Source organism: Bremia lactucae, linkage group LG4 (genome assembly GCF_004359215.1).
Source record: "Bremia lactucae strain SF5 linkage group LG4, whole genome shotgun sequence".
Taxonomy (NCBI): Eukaryota; Oomycota; class Peronosporomycetes; order Peronosporales; family Peronosporaceae; genus Bremia; species Bremia lactucae.
Window position 1 is genome coordinate 1454658 of NC_090613.1, and position 25154 is coordinate 1479811.

The 25154-nt window shown below is 46.8% G+C and overlaps 6 protein-coding genes across 6 annotated transcripts; 3 read left to right on the forward strand and 3 right to left on the reverse strand.

The window, feature by feature from the left end:
* Positions 1–536: 536 nt before the first annotated feature.
* CCR75_000352 (uncharacterized protein) lies at positions 537–1616 on the reverse strand (the record flags this gene model as incomplete). Its single annotated transcript, XM_067958460.1, has 1 exon — positions 537–1616. One exon carries the CDS (start codon positions 1614–1616, stop codon positions 537–539), a length of 1080 nt encoding a protein of 359 aa, XP_067819891.1.
* A 12153-nt stretch (positions 1617–13769) lies between these two features.
* On the forward strand, positions 13770–15563 carry CCR75_000351 (uncharacterized protein; the record flags this gene model as incomplete). Its single annotated transcript, XM_067958459.1, has 1 exon — positions 13770–15563. The coding sequence occupies one exon, from the start codon at positions 13770–13772 to the stop codon at positions 15561–15563; it is 1794 nt and encodes a 597-aa protein (XP_067819892.1).
* A 282-nt stretch (positions 15564–15845) lies between these two features.
* CCR75_000350 (uncharacterized protein) lies at positions 15846–17033 on the reverse strand (the record flags this gene model as incomplete). The annotated part of the gene is made up of 1 exon (XM_067958458.1): positions 15846–17033. The coding sequence occupies one exon, from the start codon at positions 17031–17033 to the stop codon at positions 15846–15848; it is 1188 nt and encodes a 395-aa protein (XP_067819974.1).
* A 2703-nt stretch (positions 17034–19736) lies between these two features.
* On the forward strand, positions 19737–20816 carry CCR75_000349 (uncharacterized protein; the record flags this gene model as incomplete). Its single annotated transcript, XM_067958457.1, has 1 exon — positions 19737–20816. The coding sequence occupies one exon, from the start codon at positions 19737–19739 to the stop codon at positions 20814–20816; it is 1080 nt and encodes a 359-aa protein (XP_067819963.1).
* A 492-nt stretch (positions 20817–21308) lies between these two features.
* On the reverse strand, positions 21309–23501 carry CCR75_000348 (uncharacterized protein; the record flags this gene model as incomplete). Its single annotated transcript, XM_067958456.1, has 8 exons — positions 21309–21804; positions 21878–21941; positions 21999–22374; positions 22442–22523; positions 22597–22895; positions 22956–23008; positions 23078–23186; positions 23257–23501. The coding sequence occupies 8 exons, from the start codon at positions 23499–23501 to the stop codon at positions 21419–21421; spliced, it is 1614 nt and encodes a 537-aa protein (XP_067819962.1). The 3' UTR covers positions 21309–21418.
* A 75-nt stretch (positions 23502–23576) lies between these two features.
* CCR75_000347 (uncharacterized protein) lies at positions 23577–25154 on the forward strand (the record flags this gene model as incomplete). The annotated part of the gene is made up of 2 exons (XM_067958455.1): positions 23577–23750; positions 23810–25154. The coding sequence occupies 2 exons, from the start codon at positions 23577–23579 to the stop codon at positions 24701–24703; spliced, it is 1068 nt and encodes a 355-aa protein (XP_067819965.1). The 3' UTR covers positions 24704–25154.

Below are 25154 nucleotides of genomic sequence, written 5' to 3' on the forward strand. Positions count from 1 at the left end.
ACTGCTGGTGGACACCACATACTTCGTTTAAATGCGATCACGAAAAAGGATAATTGCAACTGTGTGACGAGTTAGAATGTTTATGTAACCGTTTGGGAGATCGGGAACTCTTACGCTTTTTATTGCACTAAATGGAACATATTTTGCCGAAATTGATGGATAGACCCAATTAGTTAGTTGAATATGGAACGAGAGATCTGTCAAAGCACTTAACTATTGTTGGTGGATATATAATGACAGACGTTCTGCCGAGCCGCTTATTAGGGCGCTACACCAGAACGCCCTCTAATATGGAACATGTCTCTCGACGCACAAGCACCTTCAAATCTGGTCCACTTTTGTGAAGTTTCGAGATACACGAAACCCAAATTCAGATTTATGTCTTTTTAGAAGAGGAGTGTATAGATAAGGATCAATGTCAATGTGTCAGATGCTAGCTAAACTTGTAAGTGATTAAAAATTTACTTATAAAGTCAGCTACAGTAATGCACAAGTTGGCACAAAATAATCTGCACAAGAATTAAGCAGCGCGGTGTTCATGATCGCGCACTTTTATGGAAAACGACAGAGCTAGGCTTATCCGGCTGTACGCCCATTAGTAAGAGTAATGTCTCGCGATGGTTCCACGACAGCACCATCTGCCGAATTTTGTCCCCCTCGAAGGTGAAGAGTGACTTCCCGCTGATGCAGATCTTCTCATGGCGTGGCTGCACGCCAAGAAAAGGATAGATCTGTGTGCCACTAAAGGTCCACGTGGCCAAAAGCTCTTCATTGCAACCTTCGCGCTGAATGACGTATTCCTCCATTATTCCATCGGGAAATGCATCCAGAAGCAGATTCCAGTGGGACAACACAGCCTCGAGACCGTGCAGACCCTCAGAAATGTCAGGACTGATGAGCGTCACATCCTTTTCGTAGACACTATTCGCTATTTCCTCTATGTCCTCAATGCCTCCTGTATTCCAAGCCTCTAAGATCCTATGCAAAACGTTATACCTTCGTTGGTATCTAATCTCCGCCTCCTTGACCTTGCTAGCGCTTTTAATGTTAGCGTTAAATTGTTTCGATCTCTTCAATTTTATCGCTGCGTTAGTCTCTCCTGCAGGTTTCGCTCTTTTTCGCTTGCGATCGCTGTGCATTGTATGGTCTGTCGACAGCAAAAGTACATTATCTTTGCACGCCTCTAAATTATGTAGCTCTGCGCCAAAGCCAAGGCTCGTGTCTATGCTCGGGATCTGCAGCATTTGAAAATAATGCTTCTGATCATATATTAAAGTCTGATCGGCCGCAAGAATGGGCGAGTCGGGTGTAAAATCGATGTTTGCAAAGGGCTCGAGGAAGTCTTCAGCCGTAGCAAGCAAGTATTCGTCCAATTCCAAGTCCAAAGAAGCGTTTGCGCTTGCAAGGTCATCTGCGGCTGGATTCAAGCTGTCAAACGTTTCCTCCCACTCGCTCCATTCGCAACTTGGGCGAGAGGGCAAATGGGGTGATGTGGTGACATCGCTCTCAGGTGCACTGGCAGCATCCGAGGAAGTGGATGCCGATGCGACAAATGGACGCATTGTTGAGATTGAGCGCGCAAGACTAGACGATTGCGGAAATGGCATGCTTTCCATATAGTTGAAGTGGTCCGCTGACACGCCCTGGTCATCGCAAAAATGATTTTGCAACCTATAGTGGCTCATTCGCAAAAATTTCTCTCGAATTTAATTGTCTCGCCAAACTTTTTTAATAGGAATCTGACTTGATATTTTGGTCACAAAATGTGACGGACGTGCGTCGTAAAAAAAGTTTGTGAAGGCGTGCGAAAAATTCGGCAAGACTAATTTCTGCTGATCGTTACATTACATAGAACTTAACGTGATTAGCAAACATGTGAGTTTACGAACAATGACAGTTTGACATCCTAGCAGTGCAACATGAGTACACTTTAGAAGAAAATCGTATAGTAGCCAATGCCAATTGCTTATTAATAAATTGAATTTTAAGTATTCTAATTTTGCCTAAGATTGGAGGCCAAAAAAAGCAAAGGCGCATTGCTTGAATAATATTCCTAACAAGAGCTGATGCGCGGCTTCTACGGATTAATTATAAAATACATTCGAGCTGCAGCATAATCTAAGAGTCCCGGTTAAGGTCGCGACACGGCGTGCAAAAAGTGCTTAGTGACTAATTTAAAAAAGAATTTCTGTAACGGGGCACTGCCGATGTAGCGGGGCACTACGACTTGTACTGCTTCAGTACAAGTCCACTTCGCACTGCTTCAGTACAAGTCCACTTCGCACTGCTTCAATTGCGAGTGGTGCCTTACGTCACTTCACGTACACTAGTACGTGCAGAGGAAGACTACTCTTTACGACAACTACCTTAAAGAGGGTTAAATGAATACTGTATTAATATACTTAAGTTTCTCTTCTTTCTATCTGTTAATGCTAACTTAATTATAACTAATACTGCAGGCGGGCACGTCGTAACGCGGCCACGCTCTACTTAGACACACACCCTAGCACAGCGAGGAAGCGGTTTAACCTGCTTCTCTTGCGTGCAGTGAGGTAGTGTGGTGGGCGTTAGCGACCCTACCCAACGCACTAAGTACTCTGGTTAAGTGTCGTCATGGTAGCAGTAATCCGGCTCCTCGTGCGCACTTACCAATAGGAAGTAGTTTTCAGACTGATCAATATTTAATCGTATCAAATATAAATACCTATTTTTACCATCTCTATAGATAACACTTAATATGTATTGCGAGTGTATCCTTCTAGATACCTCGCGTGACGGATGACGCTGGGTGTCATCCTTCCTAATGTGAATGCACCCATGTGCATCACATACACAAGGATTGGTCACAAATGTGCACTACGCCCGAGTGCTGGGTCTACTTACTATAATTTAGTAATTGACCATCCCCTTAAGTACACTTGGTGTACTTAACGGGGACTGTGTAACATTAGGGCAACTTTAGCCGGTTACACCACCCCCCCCTTTATGAACGAATTAATATTTTTAATTTCGTCAAAGAGGAGAGAGGAACTGCGAGCAGCTTAACGCGCTGCTAGTTCACTCGATCACTCTAGCGCACGTGTTTCCAATAACGGCGCCAAAGTTGCCACCTAAAAGGGGCCACGTTGGTGGATCTCTGCGAAGACGCCAACTCAACCTCACACTAAGCGCACGCGCCGCGTTAATTCGCCGGCCGCGTCAAATGACTTAGTCGAAACGCCGACAGCTACTGCTGCTGTCGCGTTAACAGGGCTAAAGGATCCATCCCACTTTAACAGCGGTGATGTCGATCCGTCGCTCATTGTCGACCACAATGAGTCGACACCGTTGCCGTCACCGCATAGTAGTGATGCGGACAACGAGCTCATGAGGAAGGATGATGGCGCATTATTGCCCATACAAACTTCTCTCATGGCTCATAACATAGAGACAGCAGCATTTACAAATGCTGTCTCGTCGTCTGCGCTGGAAAGCGCAGCGACCATTGATGAGAGCGCTGCCAATGAAGGCGCAGTCGCTTCTCCATTGAGTAAAACCACAACGCCTTATGCTCAGACCATAATCCATAATGGTTCTGACATAGAGGATTCGAGCCTAAAACTCCGCCGACGACACGTGAACGTGCTCAGTCGGTGTCAAAAGCCAGTCGTTTAGAACGTGGCTATGTGACGGGTGGCATTCCAAAGATGCCCCTTCCAGCTAAATGGCCTCGTTTAATCGGGCCAAGAGCGTCGCTCCTAGAGCGCGCTCTTGAACGCGCATAATTATAATGGCGTCTTTTAATCATGGAAGACTCAGGGAAAATCGCTTGGGCGTATTTTCCCGATCCCGGTCGTGTTGCGTACAAATGAAACGCCCGACCAATACGAGGCGGAATTCCTGCGCCGCATCCATCCGCATTCCGATGCGATAAAACAGCGGTTGCAGCGAATTAATTTCACTCGCTTGCGTGTGAAAGAAATCATGGGCGGTACTGTACCCCCTGTTTCTTCTCACAACGCTACTTCTGCTAGTCCATTTGAGACTAGCGTAGAGGCCTCAGCTGGTCCTCCTTTTCATAGGCAGCCACCAAGCCGGACACATCAATACGTAGGGTATCGATCGGTTCCTAAGAGTCAAAAATCTTCGGGTAACCTTTTTATTGGACGAGGATCTGATACCCTTGCCTCACGGAGCGGTGGGCAAGCAACTTTCCAACAAGAAGCGTTGATTCCCACCCGCATCCACCAGTGCAGGTGGCGCCCGATAGGAGTAGCGATCTCGCCCACCTACTCGCGGCTGCCTTACCTTCGTACGTTCAGTTGCATGCGTTAAGCGCTGCTGAACGACGTATTGCGCATCTCGAGGGTCAAGTCTCACGACTGACCTCGGATCTCGTTGATGTCCGAGCGAAGGCTCGTCAGGGTTATGACCGCCAGAAGACTCGCTTGGACCTTTTTGAACGAATAATGCTGAGGGATCCGCGTTACTCGCGTGATGTCCCTCGATCTCCAAGTCCTGTTCGTGAGGGAGGAATCGGTCCGATAGCTTTATGCCTTCTCCGTCCCCCTCATCCAAACGACGCTCGACTCACAGTCGGCGTCACCATCGGTCTCCTTAGCCAGATGGGAATATTTGACCTCATTTGGGTCCACATACCGTTTCAGACGACCCTCGTAAAATACGGGGTGCGTCTTCATATACGGGGGAAGGGTGAGCCTATAATTTAGGTCTCCAACCTCGTCAACCACTGTAAAGGGCCCAATGAAACGCGGCAACAACTTCGTAGTACCTCCAGGTAGTACAGAAATTGCATTTTTAGGTAGGGTAGCAGTACTTAATAGTACATTTTCACTCACTCTAAAGCGTTCATTATTTTTGCAACCATTTCTGTCCGCATATTCTTTTTCCTTGTCCTGTGCGCTTGCCATCGCGTCACGGACTTTTCGTGTGATGGCTAATCGCTCATCCACAAAGCATTGAGCCTTGCTCACGCTTTTAGCATTTAACTCGCCTATGACACCGCCTAGAGGTCGGTTATAATAAGACGTAGTTATATTGACCACTGCTAAACTGGCAGGGTCACTAGGGCAAGTTTCAGTCTTTGAGATAATACCCTCATGGGTCATCGTCATATTGACGAAACTATGTCCCTCTTTCGCACCGAGCATAGTGTGGGGCCCTTCCCCGCTAAGACTTGGGCTGCGCACAAACGAGACTGGCGTCTGAGGATGGCGCAGTCCATAATATATAAAACGGCGTCTCACCCGTACTGGCGTGGTCACTGTAATTTATAGCGAACTCCACAAAGGGCAATTGCTTGCTCCACTCTTTGGGAGTTGCTATAGTGCGTAAGACATCTGCAACGACCCGGTTAGCACGTTCTGTTTGGCCATCGGTATGGGGATGAGTTGCGGTCGACATGTGGAGCTTAGTACCTAGCAGATCAAACACAAGTCGCCAAAAACCAGACGTAAAACGTGGATCCAAGTCCGATACTATGGACTCGGGCATCCCGTGTTGTCGGTATACAGGATCCAAGAACAAGAGAGCTGCCTTCTTGCCTGTGATCGATGGTTACATGGGGCTAAACGCATCATTTTGACCAATCTATCTACAAAGACGACGAGTCTCGTCCGACCCGTGTGGTCGGGCGGCTTGCCAAACATGAAGTCCAGACTTACTGACTTCCAACAGATGGTTGTAATCGGTAGGGCTTCAGTGGCGCACTGCTGGACGGTGCGGGTTAATGCGCTGACACTGTTCGCTAGAGCGAATTTAGTTGGCCACCCATCTATGTAGATGTGACCACCAAAATTCCTCTGACACTCGTAAGAATGTCTTTTCACGGCCTAGATGCCCTTTAGATGGCGCATCATGGAGATCGTGAAGGATCATCAGCTTGAGAACTGTGCCATGAGGCCCATAGATTCTCAAGGGATCACAAGGTGACAGCTGATGCCATAACAGCCATCGCTGTAGCTAAAGCGAATTAGCTTTCAAGTACGGAAGGAAAACCTTTCGTCCACCAAAGTGATCCAACAGCAGGCGACAGTGGTCGTCCTGACTGTAGCTCTCTTTTATCTCAGAGGCCAATGAGCTTGTCACGTGGTATGCCTTCACGGCTGCCAACGTGGACGGCTGAAATTGTGCTTTCGCACTAGACACACTTTCCTGGTGTCTAACCTCGAAGTCTGGTCTGCGCGATAAAGCGTCAGCCAAGACATTCGACTTACCCGGCTTATATTCAACTTTGAAATTAAATTCAGAGAAGAATGTGAGCCATCTTGCCATTCTAGGCGAGAGGTGCGGTGAGTTTATTGCGGTCCGCAGTGATGCGTGATCCGTATAAACCACAAATGGTTCGGTGCCCAATAGGTGCACACGAAACTTGACAAGAGCATACTTTATTGAAAGTAGCTCTTTGTCATGCACAGGGTAATTCAGTTCCGCGGCTTTTAATAGCCGGGACTGATAAGAGATGACACGGTCAACGCCGTCGTCATCCTTCTGCATGAGCGCGCTGCCGATTGCAAAATTACTTGCATCGCAGACGACGCTAAAGGGCTTATCCGCGTCTGGCAATGCCAAGACCGGTGCCTCTACAAGAGANAATCATGGAGGGCTCAGGGAAAATCGCTTGGGCGTATTTTCCCGATCCCGGTCGTGTTGCGTTCAAATGAAACGCCCGACCAATACGAGGCGGAATTCCTGCGCCGCATTCATCCGCATTCCGATGCGATGAAACAGCGGTCGCAGCGAATTAATTTCGCCCGCTTGCGTGTGAAAGAAATCATGGGCGGTACTGTACCCCCTGTTTCTTCTCACAACGCTACTTCTGCTAGTCCATTTGAGACTAGCGTAGAGGCCTCAGCTGGTCCTCCTTTTCATAGGCAGCCACCAAGCCGGACACATCAATACGTAGGGTATCGATCGGTTCCTAAGAGTCAAAAATCTTCGGGTAACCTTTTTATTGGACGAGGATCTGATACCCTTGCCTCACGGAGCGGTGGGCAAGCAACTTTCCAACAAGAAGCGTTGATTCCCACCCGCATCCACCAGTGCAGGTGGCGCCCGATAGGAGTAGCGATCTCGCCCACCTACTCGCGGCTGCCTTACCTTCGTACGTTCAGTTGCATGCGTTAAGCGCTGCTGAACGACGTATTGCGCATCTCGAGGGTCAAGTCTCACGACTGACCTCGGATCTCGTTGATGTCCGAGCGAAGGCTCGTCAGGGTTATGACCGCCAGAAGACTCGCTTGGACCTTTTTGAACGAATAATGCTGAGGGATCCGCGTTACTCGCGTGATGTCCCTCGATCTCCAAGTCCTGTTCGTGAGGGAGGAATCGGTCCGATAGCTTTATGCCTTCTCCGTCCCCCTCATCCAAACGACGCTCGACTCACAGTCGGCGTCACCATCGGTCTCCTTAGCCAGATGGGAATATTTGACCTCATTTGGGTCCACATACCGTTTCAGACGACCCTCGTAAAATACGGGGTGCGTCTTCATATACGGGGGAAGGGTGAGCCTATAATTTAGGTCTCCAACCTCGTCAACCACTGTAAAGGGCCCAATGAAACGCGGCAACAACTTCGTAGTACCTCCAGGTAGTACAGAAATTGCATTTTTAGGTAGGGTAGCAGTACTTAATAGTACATTTTCACTCACTCTAAAGCGTTCATTATTTTTGCAACCATTTCTGTCCGCATATTCTTTTTCCTTGTCCTGTGCGCTTGCCATCGCGTCACGGACTTTTCGTGTGATGGCTAATCGCTCATCCACAAAGCATTGAGCCTTGCTCACGCTTTTAGCATTTAACTCGCCTATGACACCGCCTAGAGGTCGGTTATAATAAGACGTAGTTATATTGACCACTGCTAAACTGGCAGGGTCACTAGGGCAAGTTTCAGTCTTTGAGATAATACCCTCATGGGTCATCGTCATATTGACGAAACTATGTCCCTCTTTCGCACCGAGCATAGTGTGGGGCCCTTCCCCGCTAAGACTTGGGCTGCGCACAAACGAGACTGGCGTCTGAGGATGGCGCAGTCCATAATATATAAAACGGCGTCTCACCCGTACTGGCGTGGTCACTGTAATTTATAGCGAACTCCACAAAGGGCAATTGCTTGCTCCACTCTTTGGGAGTTGCTATAGTGCGTAAGACATCTGCAACGACCCGGTTAGCACGTTCTGTTTGGCCATCGGTATGGGGATGAGTTGCGGTCGACATGTGGAGCTTAGTACCTAGCAGATCAAACACAAGTCGCCAAAAACCAGACGTAAAACGTGGATCCAAGTCCGATACTATGGACTCGGGCATCCCGTGTTGTCGGTATACAGGATCCAAGAACAAGAGAGCTGCCTTCTTGCCTGTGATCGATGGTTACATGGGGCTAAACGCATCATTTTGACCAATCTATCTACAAAGACGACGAGTCTCGTCCGACCCGTGTGGTCGGGCGGCTTGCCAAACATGAAGTCCAGACTTACTGACTTCCAACAGATGGTTGTAATCGGTAGGGCTTCAGTGGCGCACTGCTGGACGGTGCGGGTTAATGCGCTGACACTGTTCGCTAGAGCGAATTTAGTTGGCCACCCATCTATGTAGATGTGACCACCAAAATTCCTCTGACACTCGTAAGAATGTCTTTTCACGGCCTAGATGCCCTTTAGATGGCGCATCATGGAGATCGTGAAGGATCATCAGCTTGAGAACTGTGCCATGAGGCCCATAGATTCTCAAGGGATCACAAGGTGACAGCTGATGCCATAACAGCCATCGCTGTAGCTAAAGCGAATTAGCTTTCAAGTACGGAAGGAAAACCTTTCGTCCACCAAAGTGATCCAACAGCAGGCGACAGTGGTCGTCCTGACTGTAGCTCTCTTTTATCTCAGAGGCCAATGAGCTTGTCACGTGGTATGCCTTCACGGCTGCCAACGTGGACGGCTGAAATTGTGCTTTCGCACTAGACACGCTTTCCTGGTGTCTAACCTCGAAGTCTGGTCTGCGCGATAAAGCGTCAGCCAAGACATTCGACTGTATTCTCTTGTCAAGTTTCGTGTGCACCTACTGGGCACCGAGCCATTTGTGGTTTATACGGATCACGCATCACTGCGGACCGCAATAAACTCACCACACCTCTCGCCTAGAATGGCAAGATGGCTCACATTTTTCTCTGAATTTAATTTCAAAGTTGAATAGATAACACGGTCAACGCCGTCGTCATCCTTCTGCATGAGCGCGCTGCCGATTGCAAAATTCCTTGCATCGCAGACGACTCTAAAGGGCTTATCTGCGTCTGGCAATGCCAAGCCTGGTGCCTCTACAAGAGATTGCTTCACTGATGTGAACGCATTATCTTGTTCTTTTAGCCAAACCACTCTGCGTTCTTTTAAGGAGTTCATATGATGGTATAGTTCGCTCAGCATATTTCTTGCTATACTTATGCAAGTAATAAGCGAGCTCTATACATTGGCACAAATCCTTCACATGCCGTGGGATTGGCCATTCCTCTACCGATTTTACCTTGTCTGGGTCTGCTCGTACACCATGCGTACCTACAATGCAGCCCAGCGAAGGTGTCTCGGGGACCCCAATGACGCACGTTTGCAAGTTACGTACAATTGGGTGTCTTCCAAGTCTGCTACACAGCGTCTTAATGACGCTTGTGTGAAAATATTGCGGTCAGACCGTCCTCGGTCCTACTATGCACAAAAACATCGTCAAAATAATGGGGCACATAGGCACGGTGCTGACGCATCACGTGAATCACCACTCGGTTGAATGTTGCTGGTGTGATTTTGAAACCTGAAGGCATCACAAGCCACTCCCAAAGCATACTGGTTGGAGTGCTTACTGCCGTTTTGGCTACATCGGACTTTCTAATGAGTACCTGATAGTAGTGGTAGTAGCCATCCTTTAAATCCAACGCAGAAAAGGTAGTTGACTTTCCCATGGAGTTCAACCAGACATCTTTCCGCGGGATTGGCGTTTGCGCCGGAATGTTTGCCGTGTTCAGCTTATTGTAAGCATGAACCACCCGCCATTCACCTGTGGCTTTACGCACACAAAGGTCGGGCTGCATTGAGGCGATTTGCTCTCACGCACAAGTCCCGCCTTAGGTCGCTTGTCGATGAGCTCATCGATATAATCGACTTGTTCTTCGGCAACGGGCATTGCCTGGTCACACAATATTTGGTGCCAGGTTTGAGGTCTATCTCGTGCCCGATGCCCTTATCTGCTTGTAGGCGGCTCGGTGCTTCTTCTGCAAACACATCGCGATATTTCTCAGAACCTCAAAGAACAGACTGTCTCTTAAGGTATCCCAGCCTTGAGCAGCGAACCGATTCTTTTTGTCCGTTTCTAAGACGCTCTCGCCCATTGTGGACGACGAGCAACAGTCCACCAAGATCTCTCCTGAAGCTGGTGCGACTACTTCGTGGATCTTTACTTCCTTTAATTCGGCAAGCAACAGATTCCACGACATCTCCGGGAGATTTACTATCTCCTCGGCAAATTTAAAGACTTGCCGAAGCACCTCAACTGAGTATGCCTCCGCAATTTTGTCTGTGACGGCCTTGAACACCTCGTTCGAAGGCCCGTCCTCTTTATTATAGACTGATTCAAAGGTCACTCGTTTACACTCCTGGCTAACGCACCCTTTACAACCGCACCAGGCTCTTGGCTTTGTGCCGGTTTATGCGACGCATGACTTCCTGTCAGCTCGCTGTCTACTGCCACAGGCTCTCGGCTCTGTGCAGGACACTCGGACGCATGACTGCTTGTCATCGTCCTTTTCTCTACCTCAGTCTCCACGAGCTGGGTAGGAATTGGTGACGTCTGACATCCCGTCAACGCACCCTCAACTGTGTTCGACACGACAACAGTTGCATACGCCTCTCGCAGGAGCACATCATATCCGGTGTCCTGCGTAGAGTTCGCAACTGTGCGTGTACGCCAGTCTATCCATGGTTGGTACTTTGCCAACCATGGCATGCCTAGGATGAGGTCATACGGACTCTCCATACCTAGCACTGTGAAGTTCTCCTCACAAGAAAAGTCACTGAAGCTGAAGGCGAGTTCTAACTGAACTCCCTCAGCTTAACGAGCGCGCCGTTCGCTAAACGAACGGTCGCCTCCTCTCGCTTGCCATCCTGGCAAAGCGACTCAAACATCGCCGCTCTCTTTCTTAGAGCCGCGCGTTTCACAAGATTTTGTGATGCATTTGAATCCACTGGGAGGGTCACCACCTGGTCATAGCCTCTTACTTGAGCGCTATAGACCAGCAGGGTTGAGGTCCGAAATTTCGAGACCTCAGGGCTATGCTACCCATTTGTTCCACAACTCTGAACTTAGGGTAGCTTCAGAGTCCGCGTCAGTAGGGCATCCCGCCCCTACTGCGCTCCTGCATTTCCCGACCCCTTAGTGGTCGATGCAGAACTCATGCGTCTCGTGCGCTGGTTCTTGCCATCGCCCTTTGGGTAGGGAGTCCTCATGCTGGGCGTCTTCGGCCCAGCAGGGACCCTGGCATAGCAGCGAGCCATAATATGGCCGCGCTTGCCGCATTTATAACAGACCACGTCTGCGTTGCCCAACACCATGGGAGTGGCATCTGACCTCTCGGCCGACGGCTTATACCAAGCTGTGCCGTGGCACTGTTGTAGGATTGCTCCTCAACCAAGACAATTTGGATTGCCTCTTCCAGCGTCTACGGCACCTTTCTGTAAAGGTCCTGTCGCGATGGGCCATGCCGTAGTCCGCTCATAAACGTGGGCACCTTAATGTGCTTCGGAATCGGACCTACGCTAATGGACGCCGACAGCGAGCGCATCTCATGCACATACTCTTGCAGAGATCGCTTCGCCTTTCGCGCTCCAAAGAACCGCGCCTGAAGCAACACTTCGTTGTTCGGCAGCTGGTACATGGCGCGAATTTTGCTTAAAGATCGCCTATGCAGAGAACGCCTTTCTATCTGCCATAAGCGCCGAGTAAACCAACTGAGGCCTTACTGCGCAGATGCGACATGGCGTACGACACCATCCGGCTGTCGTCCTCGATGAGCTGCGCGACACCACATTGCTCCACGGCTAAAAGCCAGTGGACAATCGTGTGCGCCGCAGTTCCATCGAACTTGGGCCGGTCCATCCGAATGGCCCTCGGCTGATGCGGCCTGGCAGAGAGCATCTCAACAGTCCTGTTGAGAGCCTCGCTCCGAGCCTGCTATGCCTCAGCTCATTCTGAGTCTAAGTGACGGACTCCGCCGCAGCATGGCCCTGTGCCTCGGACGCGGCCCTCCGCTGTCCGAGCACGAATGCCTCAAACTGCTCCAACTGAGCAACATGTTGCTCAGGAGGACTACCCAGGAGCCTGGCCAGGGCTTGTTCACCAAGTCCCTGCGCCATTAGCCCTGCCACCTCCCGATGATGTTCGGAGAGGTGGGGAAAATGAGCCCAATCAATATTGAGGCTCATCCTCACGTACACACGCAGAGATGCGGGTCGTGGGGAAATTTTCTAGTGCTACCAAGTGTAGGCGGGCACGTCGTAATGCGGCCACACACTCTAGCACAGCGAGGAAGCGGTTAAATCAGCTTCTCTTGCGTGCAGTGAGGCAGTTGTATAGGGCGCGTTAGCGGCCTCACCCAACGCACTAAGTACTTTGATCGTCAAAGTACTCACGGGAGCGGTAATCCGGCTCCTCGAGCGCACTTATCAAGTAGAAAGTAGTTTTCAGACTGATTTATATTTAATCGCCTATTTTTACCAATCAAAATGTCATCTCTATAGATAGCACTAATATGTATTGCGAGCGTATCTTTCTAGATACCTCGCGTAACGGATGACGCTAGGCGTTATCCCTTCTAATGTGAATGCACCCATGTGCGTCACATGCACAAGGCTTGCTCACAAATGTGAACTACACACGAGTGCTGGGTCTAATTACTTTAATTTAGAAAATGACCATCCCGTAAGTACACCAAGTGTACTTAACGGGGAGTGTGTAACATTAGGGCAACTTTAGCCCGTTACAAGTGCTCAGTGACATATAGTGACCTAAGTGCTTTCTTCGAGTTGCTGATATCTGTTGAAAAATCTTCTTGTCAACGGCTTATTAAGAGAGTCAGTACACACAGAAGTCGACGAGAAGATTTTTAAACAAGTATTAGCAACTTAGATGCGTACAAAGTTCCCCTTGGTATCAAAATCCAGTTGACGACGCCACAGCTCGAGTGCAAAATAAACAAACAAACGATCTGGGCAGCTTGCAAGAAACGCCGCTCGCTCTATTTGTTGCACGGATACTCAAATCCTGTTAAAATCTATTTGCCTTGTAATTTGGCTGCTTCCCGAATTTTGCAAATGAGCACTGCGAGCATTTTTTTCGAATTTTAATCTTCATGTTCGGCACTTGCTTCACAAGTAGCCAACAAGTGCAGCTACCCAAAATACTGCGGCTGCGAGTGCATATTTTAGCCTGATGCGCCATCGCTCTTCACATCTATAGCAATAATTATTCTTTTCATCCTGCCACTGTTTCTCGAATTGTCAGTGGCAATTCGTTCGAAACCAGACATGCGCGGCTCTCGAACTTTAGTCCTCACCCACGAGTTGACTTGAGTGAGCGCATGCTGAAGCACCAAAGCTGCCTTAGTGCTTGCATATTCTCTCTTTTAGTAGACGCCAAGAGGCTATCGCCATCACGGACGTTTCTATTGGGGAAGAGTGATGATCAGTAAGTTGCTTTTAGTGTGGTTAACATAGATTTCGACCCAGATCTCTGTCAAAATGCCACCGAAGCGCACCTCTTCTCGTTATGGATCAACACAGACGCCACCCAATACTCCTCAAGGTGCTCTTCGCGTGCGCATATTTATACTCTACTCTTGTATTGGGCTGTATTTACTGGGCACCGTGATGTGGGGCATCGGTCCCAGCGCCTCGTTCTCAAATTTCGGCAAAGGTGCCAACGTTCACTGGAGGCGGCAGTTGCGACGGCAAAAATGGAAAGACACGTACGATAATAACGTTGGCATGACAATCAATAGGAATTGGATGGAACAGCTCTTAAAAATGGACAGACCGCCTGAATTGCGCTGCATCGGCTGGAAACAGACCGATAGTTGTAACCTCCCGGCAACGGAATTGCCCACGCGAGATCGAGGCTGTGACCAGTTTGTACGTGGTGGAGCCGGAGGTTATTGTGTCATGGAAGATGATGCTACGGGACAGAAAGTTGAGGTCATGCATACAGCGTGTGGGACACTTTTCCCTAGTGTGGCGATAAGTTGTCGCCATGGAAGCGACTTTGTACGCTTTCAATGGCAAGTGGCAAAACTTGCCGCAGCGATCCAACACGAGAGAGAAAGTGCGGTTCACGATGATAATTTGAAACGTACGAGACATCGTGAGGGCATTGTGATGGTCATTTATCCAAAGCTTTTGGTGAGTGCATATGCTTCGATTCGTACGTTGCGGGCGATTAACTGCACACTGCCAATCGAATTATGGTATTGTGCGTTTGAAATGGATATGGGAAACGGGACCTCATTGCTGGATGGCATTCCTAAGAAATTACAACAAGATTATGGCCCGGTGACGCTACGTGCCATTATAGATGCGCAAGTAATAGGCTTTAACTCGAAAGTGTATGCTATCACCAATAGTGAGTTTGAACATGTCCTCTTTTTGGATTCAGATAACGTCGCTGTCCGAGATCCAAGTTATCTATTTAACCTGCCGGAGTTTGAGCAAACTGGAGCAATTTTCTGGCCGGATTTTTGGCATCCAGGTCACACAATTTTCAACATTCATGATGACTCGTTGCTATGGGAGCTCCTTGACATGCCGTTTATCGATATGTTTGAGCAAGAAAGTGGGCAGCTATTGATCGACAAGACGAAGTGCTCGGCACCACTGCGGATGCTTAACCTCTTGGCTTTTCATGACCCTAATTTATTCTCTCGATACAAGTTGACGCATGGTGATAAGGATCTTTTTCGCCTTGCGTGGCTCAAGACAAACTCCCCATTTCATATGATAGCATACCCACCAGGAATCGCTGGTACAGTGCGCGCGACGAAATTCTGCGGTATGTCAATGGTCCAGTATGATACAACTGGACAGGCATTGTTCTTGCATCGTAATGCTAGAAAGATAACCGGAGGAATCGAAGCAGAGAACACACCAGACGAGAAAATCTGGACGCATCTGCAACGTTTTCGTTATCGTGCTTCTTCGCTTGAGGTGCGAGATCTTAAGGCAACGGTCAAGTCGCACCTAAAATCTAGTATTAAATATATGGTGGATGCCTCACTGAAACCGTCGGATGTTTTGATAATATCGTACCAGCAGCTGTGCAAGAAATACAGTATCCAGATTTATGGTGCTTCTCCGGAGTTTCACAAAGCTCAGTGGTGCTACGGCCAGCCAACTGTCACTGCACCCATGTACAAGACCAGTTTGTTGAAAGAGACGGCATTTTTCGGCTTGGAGGATATATTGTTAAATTTTGCGAATGACGCGGTAACATTGTTGTCAAAATCGGCAGTAGAATATATCGCGGATAGTATTGTATATTAAAGGACCCCTAGCTTGCAAAAGTATGTAAATATCTTATATTGACATAATGACAACAGAAATTGTCGGAGTTGCACGCAATGATATGGAAATGAAGATTTTAAAAGAACTTGCACTCTAAGAAGGTACGGATTAAGTTTCGTAAAGTATTTCAAAGCTCCTGGACTGAAATAGGCATCAGAAATCGATGACGCAATCGAAAATATCATGCTTTACTGTATGTAAATGCTTCAATACTGTTGATGAAATTGCTTCTGCGATAAAAAATCTCAAAGTCTGTCAAGATCAGTTGACAAGATCGTTCGGCTCCTTTTTATTCGTTCGAGTGATTTGTGCGGCATTCATCGCATACCTGCGCAAGTCTGTCTCGAGGTTACTAAAGCTTAAATTTGCAAAAGGTTGAAAGTAAAAGTATTTGTTTTTCATCATCATATCCACCACACCATAGCATGTCTGGCCCTTTGGGAATCCATCAAGAGCTACATGTACGTCAATCTTGTAATGGTTTCTCTCTGGTGCCGTACGAAAAGAAAGCAGATGAGTCCAATAGATTGCATCAGGATACCCATCGACTTCCGGAATATCCAAAGTGGGCATGAGCGAAATTGAGGCTTTCTTTAATTTCTCTCTAGTTTCCTCGATCGTGTGAATGACGCGTTCATTAGATTGGGATAGCAGCCGTTCTGGAGTCACAGGAAGACTTGTGGCAGTCTTAGGATGCACTCGTTTCAATTCGCCTGTGAGCTTGCGGGTATTTCGATGTAGGAATAAAACGTCGCCATAAATGTCGTGTTGTGCCATTGCAATACCGCAAAACGAATTATTTATAGCCTTACCAGCAACAGCTGGGGGCACGTCTATCATGTAAAAAGGTAACTTGAGTTTTAGCCAAGCAAGTCGAAACAAATCTTTATCTCCGTGCACCAATTTTAGATTTTTGAAAAAGTTGGGCGTATGAAAGGAATAAAACTTGACCAATTCAAGCGCAGCACCATGTCGTCGCCGGTCAATAACCAATTGTCCACTTTCCTGTTCAAACATATCGACAAACGCTTGATCAAGCAGCTCCCACAGCAACGACTGGCTGTGGATGTTAAAAATCGAGTGTTTTGGATGCCAAAAATCCGGCCAAAAAATTGCACCAGTGTCTGTAAACTCCTGCGATTCAAACAAAAAACTTGGATCTCTGACCGGCACATTATCCGAGTCAAGAAATAAAATACTATCAAAGTGACTGTGATAAATTGCAAACACTTTTGCATCAAACCCTATCGCCTTCTTATTAATAATTTCACGGAACGTCACATTCCTGTGCACTTGCGCAAGTTGGCGCAGCGGTGCCATCGAATAAGGAGCTGCGTCCATCTCTTTTTTTCGGTACCATAGCTCAATCGGCAACGAGCACAGCAAGACTTCTCGAAGCGCTCGGATTGACGCATAGGCACTCGGCACAATTTTTGGGTACACTACCATTACAATTCCCTTCGACTCTTTTTCTGAGTTCTTGATTATATTTGGCAGAAGGAAGGTAGAGTTAAGCGCTTTGCTTATTGCATCATTCGCAATTATTGGAAAATTGAAAAAAGGTTCAGCATCGAATCACCGAAATTGGCCTCCCGAGCGCACGCTTCGGCAATATCTTTGCATGACTCGAAATCTCTCCTTGGTATGCTTGTCCTCCACCTCACAGTATCCTGACTCCATGTAAGGCACCAGCATGTGACATGGTTTGTCTAATTGTGGCAACCTCGAGCCGTAAGGACTGCAACTATCTGTCGCTCGCCAGCCGACGCATCGGAATTCTCGAAGTCTCTTTGGACCTTCTGGCAACATTTTCACACTGCGAGCGTGCTCTTCCGCTTGTGCTGCTTCACTGGCCACTGATTGGAAGTTTGATATTGCTTGAATAGTGTCGAGAGCTCTATGCTTAGACCAAAATACTACCACGAATCCGCAAATGTACAGGATACCGCAGTAAAGTATCAGACGTGACCACCGATTCGATAAAGCCGATGAAATTGTTTTGGGTTTATCATGGTGATGCAGTATTAATGGAAGTGGAGTTAGCGAGGCAAGGCTCGAACGGAGGCGGCTTGAACTTTTGGCCATTGCACCGCTTCGCACAGAGACACTGGCTGTATAAGTTGAACAAGGTAACGTAAATTGTGTATTTACATTTTATGGAACAAATTTGTCAGAAAAATAAATTGAAGGTTTTTTAAGTTCGAATATGATTTAAATTTATATAAAAATAATCACTTTTCGCTAACCACCATTTTAAGAACTATTTAAAATATTAGGATTGAACGTACTTTCTCTCGCATTCCGACGAACGCTGTAGCGGAGAAACCTCGCTCCTAAAGTCAGAGGAAGACTTTCAGGCTCAGAGAGTCACTTAGAGACCGAAGGAAACATCAAAAAGCGTCATAGATTGATCGTCGAAAGCTCGTTTCAGCACGCAATGCCACCAATATCTTCGGCAGTCCAGCATGCTAACATTTTACTATGGCCGAGTAGTCTATTGAATTTATGGCTTTAACAACTCAGAGTCGCAAACCATTAAAGCTTAGGGAATCCTTGTTTAAGGGATTCATGGGTTCGTAGAACCAAGTGGTAACTAGCGCCCTTGGGATATACTTTAGAAAGGCTTTTATCTCTTACAGACCAATGCGCAAGCCTTAGAAAAGAACTTAACGCTTTAAAATCAAAAGGCAAAATGCACTTTATTCAATTATTTAAATCTAAGAACCTTACCCTAGCTAAATTAAAATAGATTTTGGCCGCCGGATTTATATCTGGCGGCGACTACATTTGTTACCCAAAATAAATGGGATTTATGTAACTAACTATTTTAGAATAGGATAAAAGGGTATTTAACCCATAAAGTAAATTTACCACAACAACGGTTCTCCTACCGATATGTGCGCAACGAAGTGCCAAACCCTAATCTTTCAATTTTATCGACTTGCGTTCATAGATTCGTTTAACATATCCGTAGCATCGTTGTCCCTGATGGCATTCACTGAAAAGGTTAAATGTACTGAGCGCTAAACACTGCTCGAGAGGTGTCGGAAACTTGAAAATCTTTCAGCAGTCCAATGACCGTCACTACGCCGCAAGAATTAAGCTTTTTTAATGACATGCTGCAGAAGCCTCAATCCATCGCCTCGTTTCGGTTTAAAAACAGAAAATTTTTGTGCAGGCGACTTAGCAAATCACATTTTTTTTTAATCATTACCACTGCTAAAGGTCAATGTTCACGCGACGAAGAGCGACAAGAATGAGTTTTGACAATATTCGCCATTCAACGCAAAACGATTTATTTTTACGCCAGCGCAAGTGTAACAGGCTAGAGTTGCCCTAATGTCACACAGTTCCCGTTAAGTACATTAGGTGTACTTAAGGGGATAGTCAATTACTAAATAATAGTAATTAGACCCAACACTCGGGTGTGGCGCACATTTGTGACCAACCCTTGTGGATGTGATGCACATGGGTGCATTCACATTAGAAGAGATGACGCCCAGCGTCATCCGTGATGACGGCTAGCGTCATCCGTTACGCGAGGTATCTAGAAAGATACGCTCGCAATACATATTAAGTGCTATCTATAGAGATGACATTTTAATTGGTAAAATAGGTATTTATATTTGATACGATTAAATATAAATCAGTCTGGAAACTACTTCCTACTTGGTAAGTGCGCACGAGGAGCCGGATTACCGCTCCCATGACGACACTTAACCAGAGTACTTAGTGCGTTGGATGAGGTCGCTAACGCCCACTACAACTACCTCACTGCACGCAAGAGACGCAGGTTAAACCGCTTTTTCACTCTGCTAGGGTGTGTGTCTAAGTAGAGCGTGGCCGCATTACGACGTGCCCGCCTGCAGTATTAGTTATAATTAAGTTAGCATTAACAGATAGAAAGAAGAGAAACTTCATTATATTAATACAGTAATCATTTGACCCTCTTTAAATTTTTCGCACGCCTTCACAAAACTTTTTTACGACGCGCGTCCGTCACATTTTGTGACCAAAATATCAAGTCAGATTCCTATTTAAAAAGTTTGGCTTGACAATCAAATTCGAGAGAAAATTTTGCGAATGAGCCACTATAGGTTGCAAAATCATTTTTGCTATGACCAGGGCGTGTCAGCGGACCACTTCAACTATATGGAAAGCATGCCATTTCCGCAATCGTCTAGTCTTGCGCGCTCAATCTCAACAATGCGTCCATTTGTCGCATCGGCATCCACTTCCTCGGATGCTGCCAGTGCACCTGAGAGCGATGTCACCACATCACCCCATTTGCCCTCTCGTCCAAGTTGCGAATGGACCGAGTGGGAGGAAACGTTTGGCAGCTTGAATCCAGCCGCAGATGGCCTTGCAAGCGCAAACGCTTCTTTGGACTTGGAATTGGACGAATACTTGCTTGCTACGGCTGAAGACTTCCTCGAGCCCTTTGCAAACATCGATTTCACACCCGACTCGCCCATTCTTGCGGCCGATCAGAGTTTAATATATGATCAGAAGCATTATTTTCAAATGCTGCAGATCCCGAGCATGGACACGAGCCTTGGCTTTGGCGCAGAGCTACATAATTTAGAGGCGTGCAAAGATAATGTACTTTTGCTGTCGACAGACCATACAATGCACAGCGATCGCAAGCGAAAAAGAGCGAAACCTGCAGGAGAGACTGACGCAGCGATAAAATTGAAGAGATCGAAACAATTTAACGCTAACATTAAAAGCGCTAGCAAGGTCAAGGAGGCGGAGATTAGATACCAACGAAGGTATAACGTTTTGCATAGGATCTTAGAGGCTTGGAATACTGGAGGCATTGAGGACATAGAGGAAATAGCGAATAGTGTCTACGAAAAGGATGTGACGCTCATCAGTCCTGACATTTCTGAGGGTCTGCACGGTCTCGAGGCTGTGTTGTCCCACTGGAATCTGCTTCTGGATGCATTTCCCGATGGAATAATGGAGGAATACGTCATTCAGCGCGAAGGTTGCAATGAAGAGCTTTTGGCCACGTGGACCTTTAGTGGTACACAGATCTATCCTTTTCTTGGCGTGCAGCCACGCCATGAGAAGATCTGCATCAGCGGAAAGTCCCTCTTCACCTTCGAGGGGGACAAAATTCGGCAGATGGTGCTGTCGTGGAACCATCGCGAGACATTGCTCTTACTAATGGGCTTACAGCCGGATAAGCCTAGCTCTGTCGTTTTCCATACAAGTGCGCGATCATGAACACCGCGCTGCTTAATTCGTGTGCAGATTATTTTGTGCCAACTTGTGCATTACTGGAGCTGAGTTTATAAGTACATTTTTAATCACTTAAAAGTTTAGCTAGCATCTGACACATTGACATTGATCCTTATCTATACCCTCCTCTTCTAGAAAGACATAAATCTGAAGTTGGGTTTCGTGTATCCCGAAATTTCACAAAAGTGGACCAGATTTAAAGGTGCTTGTGCGTCGAGAGACATGTTCCATATTAGAGGGCGTTCTGGTGTAGCGCCCTAATAAGCGGCTCGGTAGAACGCCTGTCATAATATATCCACCAACAGTAGTTACGTGCTTTGACAGATCTCTCGTTCCATATTCAACTAACTAATTGGGTCTATCCATTAATTTCGGCAAAATATGTTCCGTTTAGTGCAATAAAAAGCGTAAGAGCCATAGGACAAGTTTCGTTCTAAGTGCACTCTGTACCAATGCCAAAAACGTGAAAACGGTACATTTATCTGTAAGACGCAAAGCCGAGTTTGAAATTATGACCCTTTAGCTCAAAATTAAACGGCCATTGGCCGAAGAACTAGGAGGTCGATCCTGTCAGCGCCCTAGCATTATCATATTTTCTTCTCTTGGTGTTGGAGGAGATATATCCGACCAGGAATGGGCTCGCCGCTCTCTTTGCGCACTCGAACATCTTGTTGGATAGCTACATCAAAACCCCATCGACAAACCAGATTCATTATGTACTCGTGCGAGTGCTGAAATCGACCCGAATTTGCCAAGCGAAAGCCGGCCAACAATTCAGTCGTTTCGTCACTGGCATATTCAATGGGCAACAGCTCAATAGAGAATGCCATCCAGCCCGTAGAGAGGCGAAGTTTACGCGCACACAGCTCAAACACCTCCTCTAATGCACCAACATATATCCAGACGTCAGCAGAAATTAAAAGATCCAAAGAATTATCTTCGCATGACTCCAGGAATGGTACTATGTCAGCAGCTGTTCAAACAAAAGAGCGATAAATTGATTGTTTGTACAATTCCATAAAGATGAAGGAAACAATTCGTCGTACTATGCAATTCATCGTAATTTCCCTCATCACGTGTTTTCTTTATCATCAAGGGCGAGATGTCAACCTACAAACCAACAAGTTCATCAATCCAAATTCATCCCAATCGTTAAAGCATTCCTACCCCAATAAGATATTTTACGTGCGGACGTAGGAGGCGACCGCAAAGGCCAGTACCGCAGCCAACGTCAGCTACAATCCATTCTGGCGCAGCTGTAGAGTATTTTGAAGGAAACCCAGGCGGTGATACAAGTGTCAAAGCCTTAACAAGTTGCCACGGCACTCGGTACTTTAAATGTGCAATAACTTTTTCCTCAAAACAGTCGGCAAGCTCATCGAAGACCTTAGCAACATAAGCAGGGGCGGCTTTTTTAATACTGGTAGCACCATTTAGTGTTGCAAGTGCGTGAACTGCTCGGACGTGGCTATCACGATTTGCTGTGATAATTGTTTTATATCCTGACACGACAAGGTCAGGCTCTTCTTGATAATAGACAGATCTGTGTTGGAAACATTACGAATAAGTATACAAATGGTCAAAATGCCCATCAACACACATGATCGTACCGAAGAACAGTATGTGCCACTGAGTCACTGTCGTCTAATGTGACAACGCGCAGCATGCTAGCCACGGCAAAGTAAGTCTCACCTATTACAGTAAAATGATGAGCTTGCTTTGAGTATGTGAGATTACAAGATCAAAAAAAAGTCTGCTTACATACCGATCGTATGCAAAATGACGGCAAGGTTAAAATTGGCTTTTGGACACGTTGGACAATGCAACAAGACCCTCACGAACATTGACAGGGCTGAGTAAAATTGGCCGGTTTCGTAAAGTTGCAAGGCCTCATTGCGCATATGTACAAGTACTGGGTCATCAACTTTAAGAAAATTAAAAGTCTTGGCATTTTCACAGGCATCTCGGAGTCTCCAGAATGGTCGAAGTGCTTCACAAGCAACAACTGAGACTCCGTGGCTCCTCAACAGCTGACAAAGCAAATTCCCTGTTGACATCATGCAGCTGCAAGAGTCAATTCCAGCAATACAGCGAATATCTATCACAATCACATATAACTTACACGGAGATTCGGCCATGTCCTCAGTAGACAAACAATATTTTTGACAAATTTCGTTCTGAATGTCGACACGGATAATTTAATCACATACTGGTCTTCCGCTTCAAAAAGATTATTGCTTACATACTTCGAGCAATGCTAACGACTCCAGAGTTAGAGCTTGTCCTTGAGCACCCATGAGGACGCACGCCGGTAGAGCCTTCACATTATAGTGTTTGCACAATGAACGAAATATTCTAGCAGAAGCAACAAGCCAGAGCATAATGCACTTATACAAAGTAAGTATGATGTAATGCTTTATCGTACACTGGTTCAAGCTTCTGCCCTTTCGTGTTGTTGCTGTCACCTAAATCTTCATCTTCACCAATCCGGCGAATTTCCACCAATTCGATCAAAGGCTGCTGCAAGCAAAGAGCACTGATTCCGCCTAGAATCAGACGAAGCCGAGGGAGGACTAATGCGTCAGCAGATTGCACCCATGCACTAGTAAAGTACGCAAGCGTGTACGGCGCTGTGCCGCTGTCAATCAGTCGAACGTTTTGAGCTTTCATTATTGTTAAAGCACCATTTGACTGGTCAAAAATTGTTGTCAATCAAGATATAATTGGTTAAAACTGCTTTAATTCATGCTGGGCGAGCCGCTCAATCGATCTCCAGTCAACACTGGAAGCCTCGTGCTGTTTATTCGCCCAATCCTAGTGTGTCTTATTTGTCTGCCCGTCATCATGGGTAGTGCACCGAGCAAGAATGAGTGCGCATCCAGCAAGAAATATTCTGTGCTTGCAACGAGTGTAACTCCTGTACGTATAGGTCTCTGATACATTCGCCTTTCAACACCTGAACCGGAATCGTTCTGTAGGACGAAGACTTGCCCGTCTATATGCAACAGGTAGAGCAAATTGAAAAGGATCAATCGAAGTTGCCGAACCCAGGCCTCTATGAAAATGCTCCAAATGAGCTCAAAGGCCCCGTTAGTCCAGACGTTTTCGATGGCTTTCGCTTTGACTTTACGCGCATCTTAGGTCAAAGCTGCTCCACTTCACACTCGTTCCTGCTAGGCACACCCATGATACCCGGTGGTCTATACCAATTTGGCGCCAACGTTGTGATGGGCAACCCCATGGATCCACCTACCTTTCTAATGAGCAAGATCACACCGGACGGGTATCTCGACGCTCGCTGGAATCAGAAACTATCAAACAATTGGAAGATGCGGGCCAAGGCACAGCTTAAAAATGAAGAGCATGGATCTCAGGCTCTTGCTGACTTTGACTACACTGGAGATGATTTTACGTGGAACATGAAAATCTCTAATGGTCCGCTTTTTGGGGTCAGCTACCTGCAGAGTGTCATGCCGAACCTTGCTCTTGGTGTCGAGGCGTACTATCACGGCAAGCATCGTAAGGTTATATCAGCGTACGCTGGTAAGTGGACGGACCGCGATTGGGTAGGCATGGCCACGTATGGTGCCATGGGTACGCTGCAGCTGGCATACCTGCGCAAGGTGGGCCATCGAATTCGTTATGGCTCTGAACTCGTGTATAATCACGCTTCGGGTGAAGCACAGACCACTTGTGGAGTGGAAATGGATCTAGGTCAGACACGGTTTGTGTCCAGTGTGGACTCGACTTACCGCGTGGCTACAAGCATCGAGTCGCGTGTGTTGCCCAACTTTGTGCTATCATTGTCTGCTGAGGGTTTTCCACTCAAGGACGACTTCAAATTTGGCTATGGCGCACAGCTTTCATTCTAAATTTAATGTCCCAACGCAGTTCAAGTAGTACGACTGCAAGGGTCAGCAGCATATGGTCGGTATTGAGGGGTGCACAAGATATTCTGTAGCCTCGCCTCGAGTATTCGTCGTCTAGAGTACAAAAGCAGATTTCATTTTTATTGACTATTTGCATTGATATGATAAAGCGAGTTGCCAAATTAACAGAGTGTGATGTAAACGGGCAATTTTACAGGAGGATAAGCGTAACTATCAGCTAAGACAAGTGCTATATCACCCTTTTTCCTTAAATTCACACCCTTTATTATTTGTGCGAGGGAGGTGGACTGTTTCGATTCTACAATAATAATAAAATATTAATAAAACCACCCTTTCAAAACTACTATCATATCTTCTTCTCCCGCGCCATTCGGTTGAGTTTTCAGCCGGAAGCAGCTTTATGTAACGCGTGTTACGAAGCTCTATGCTCACC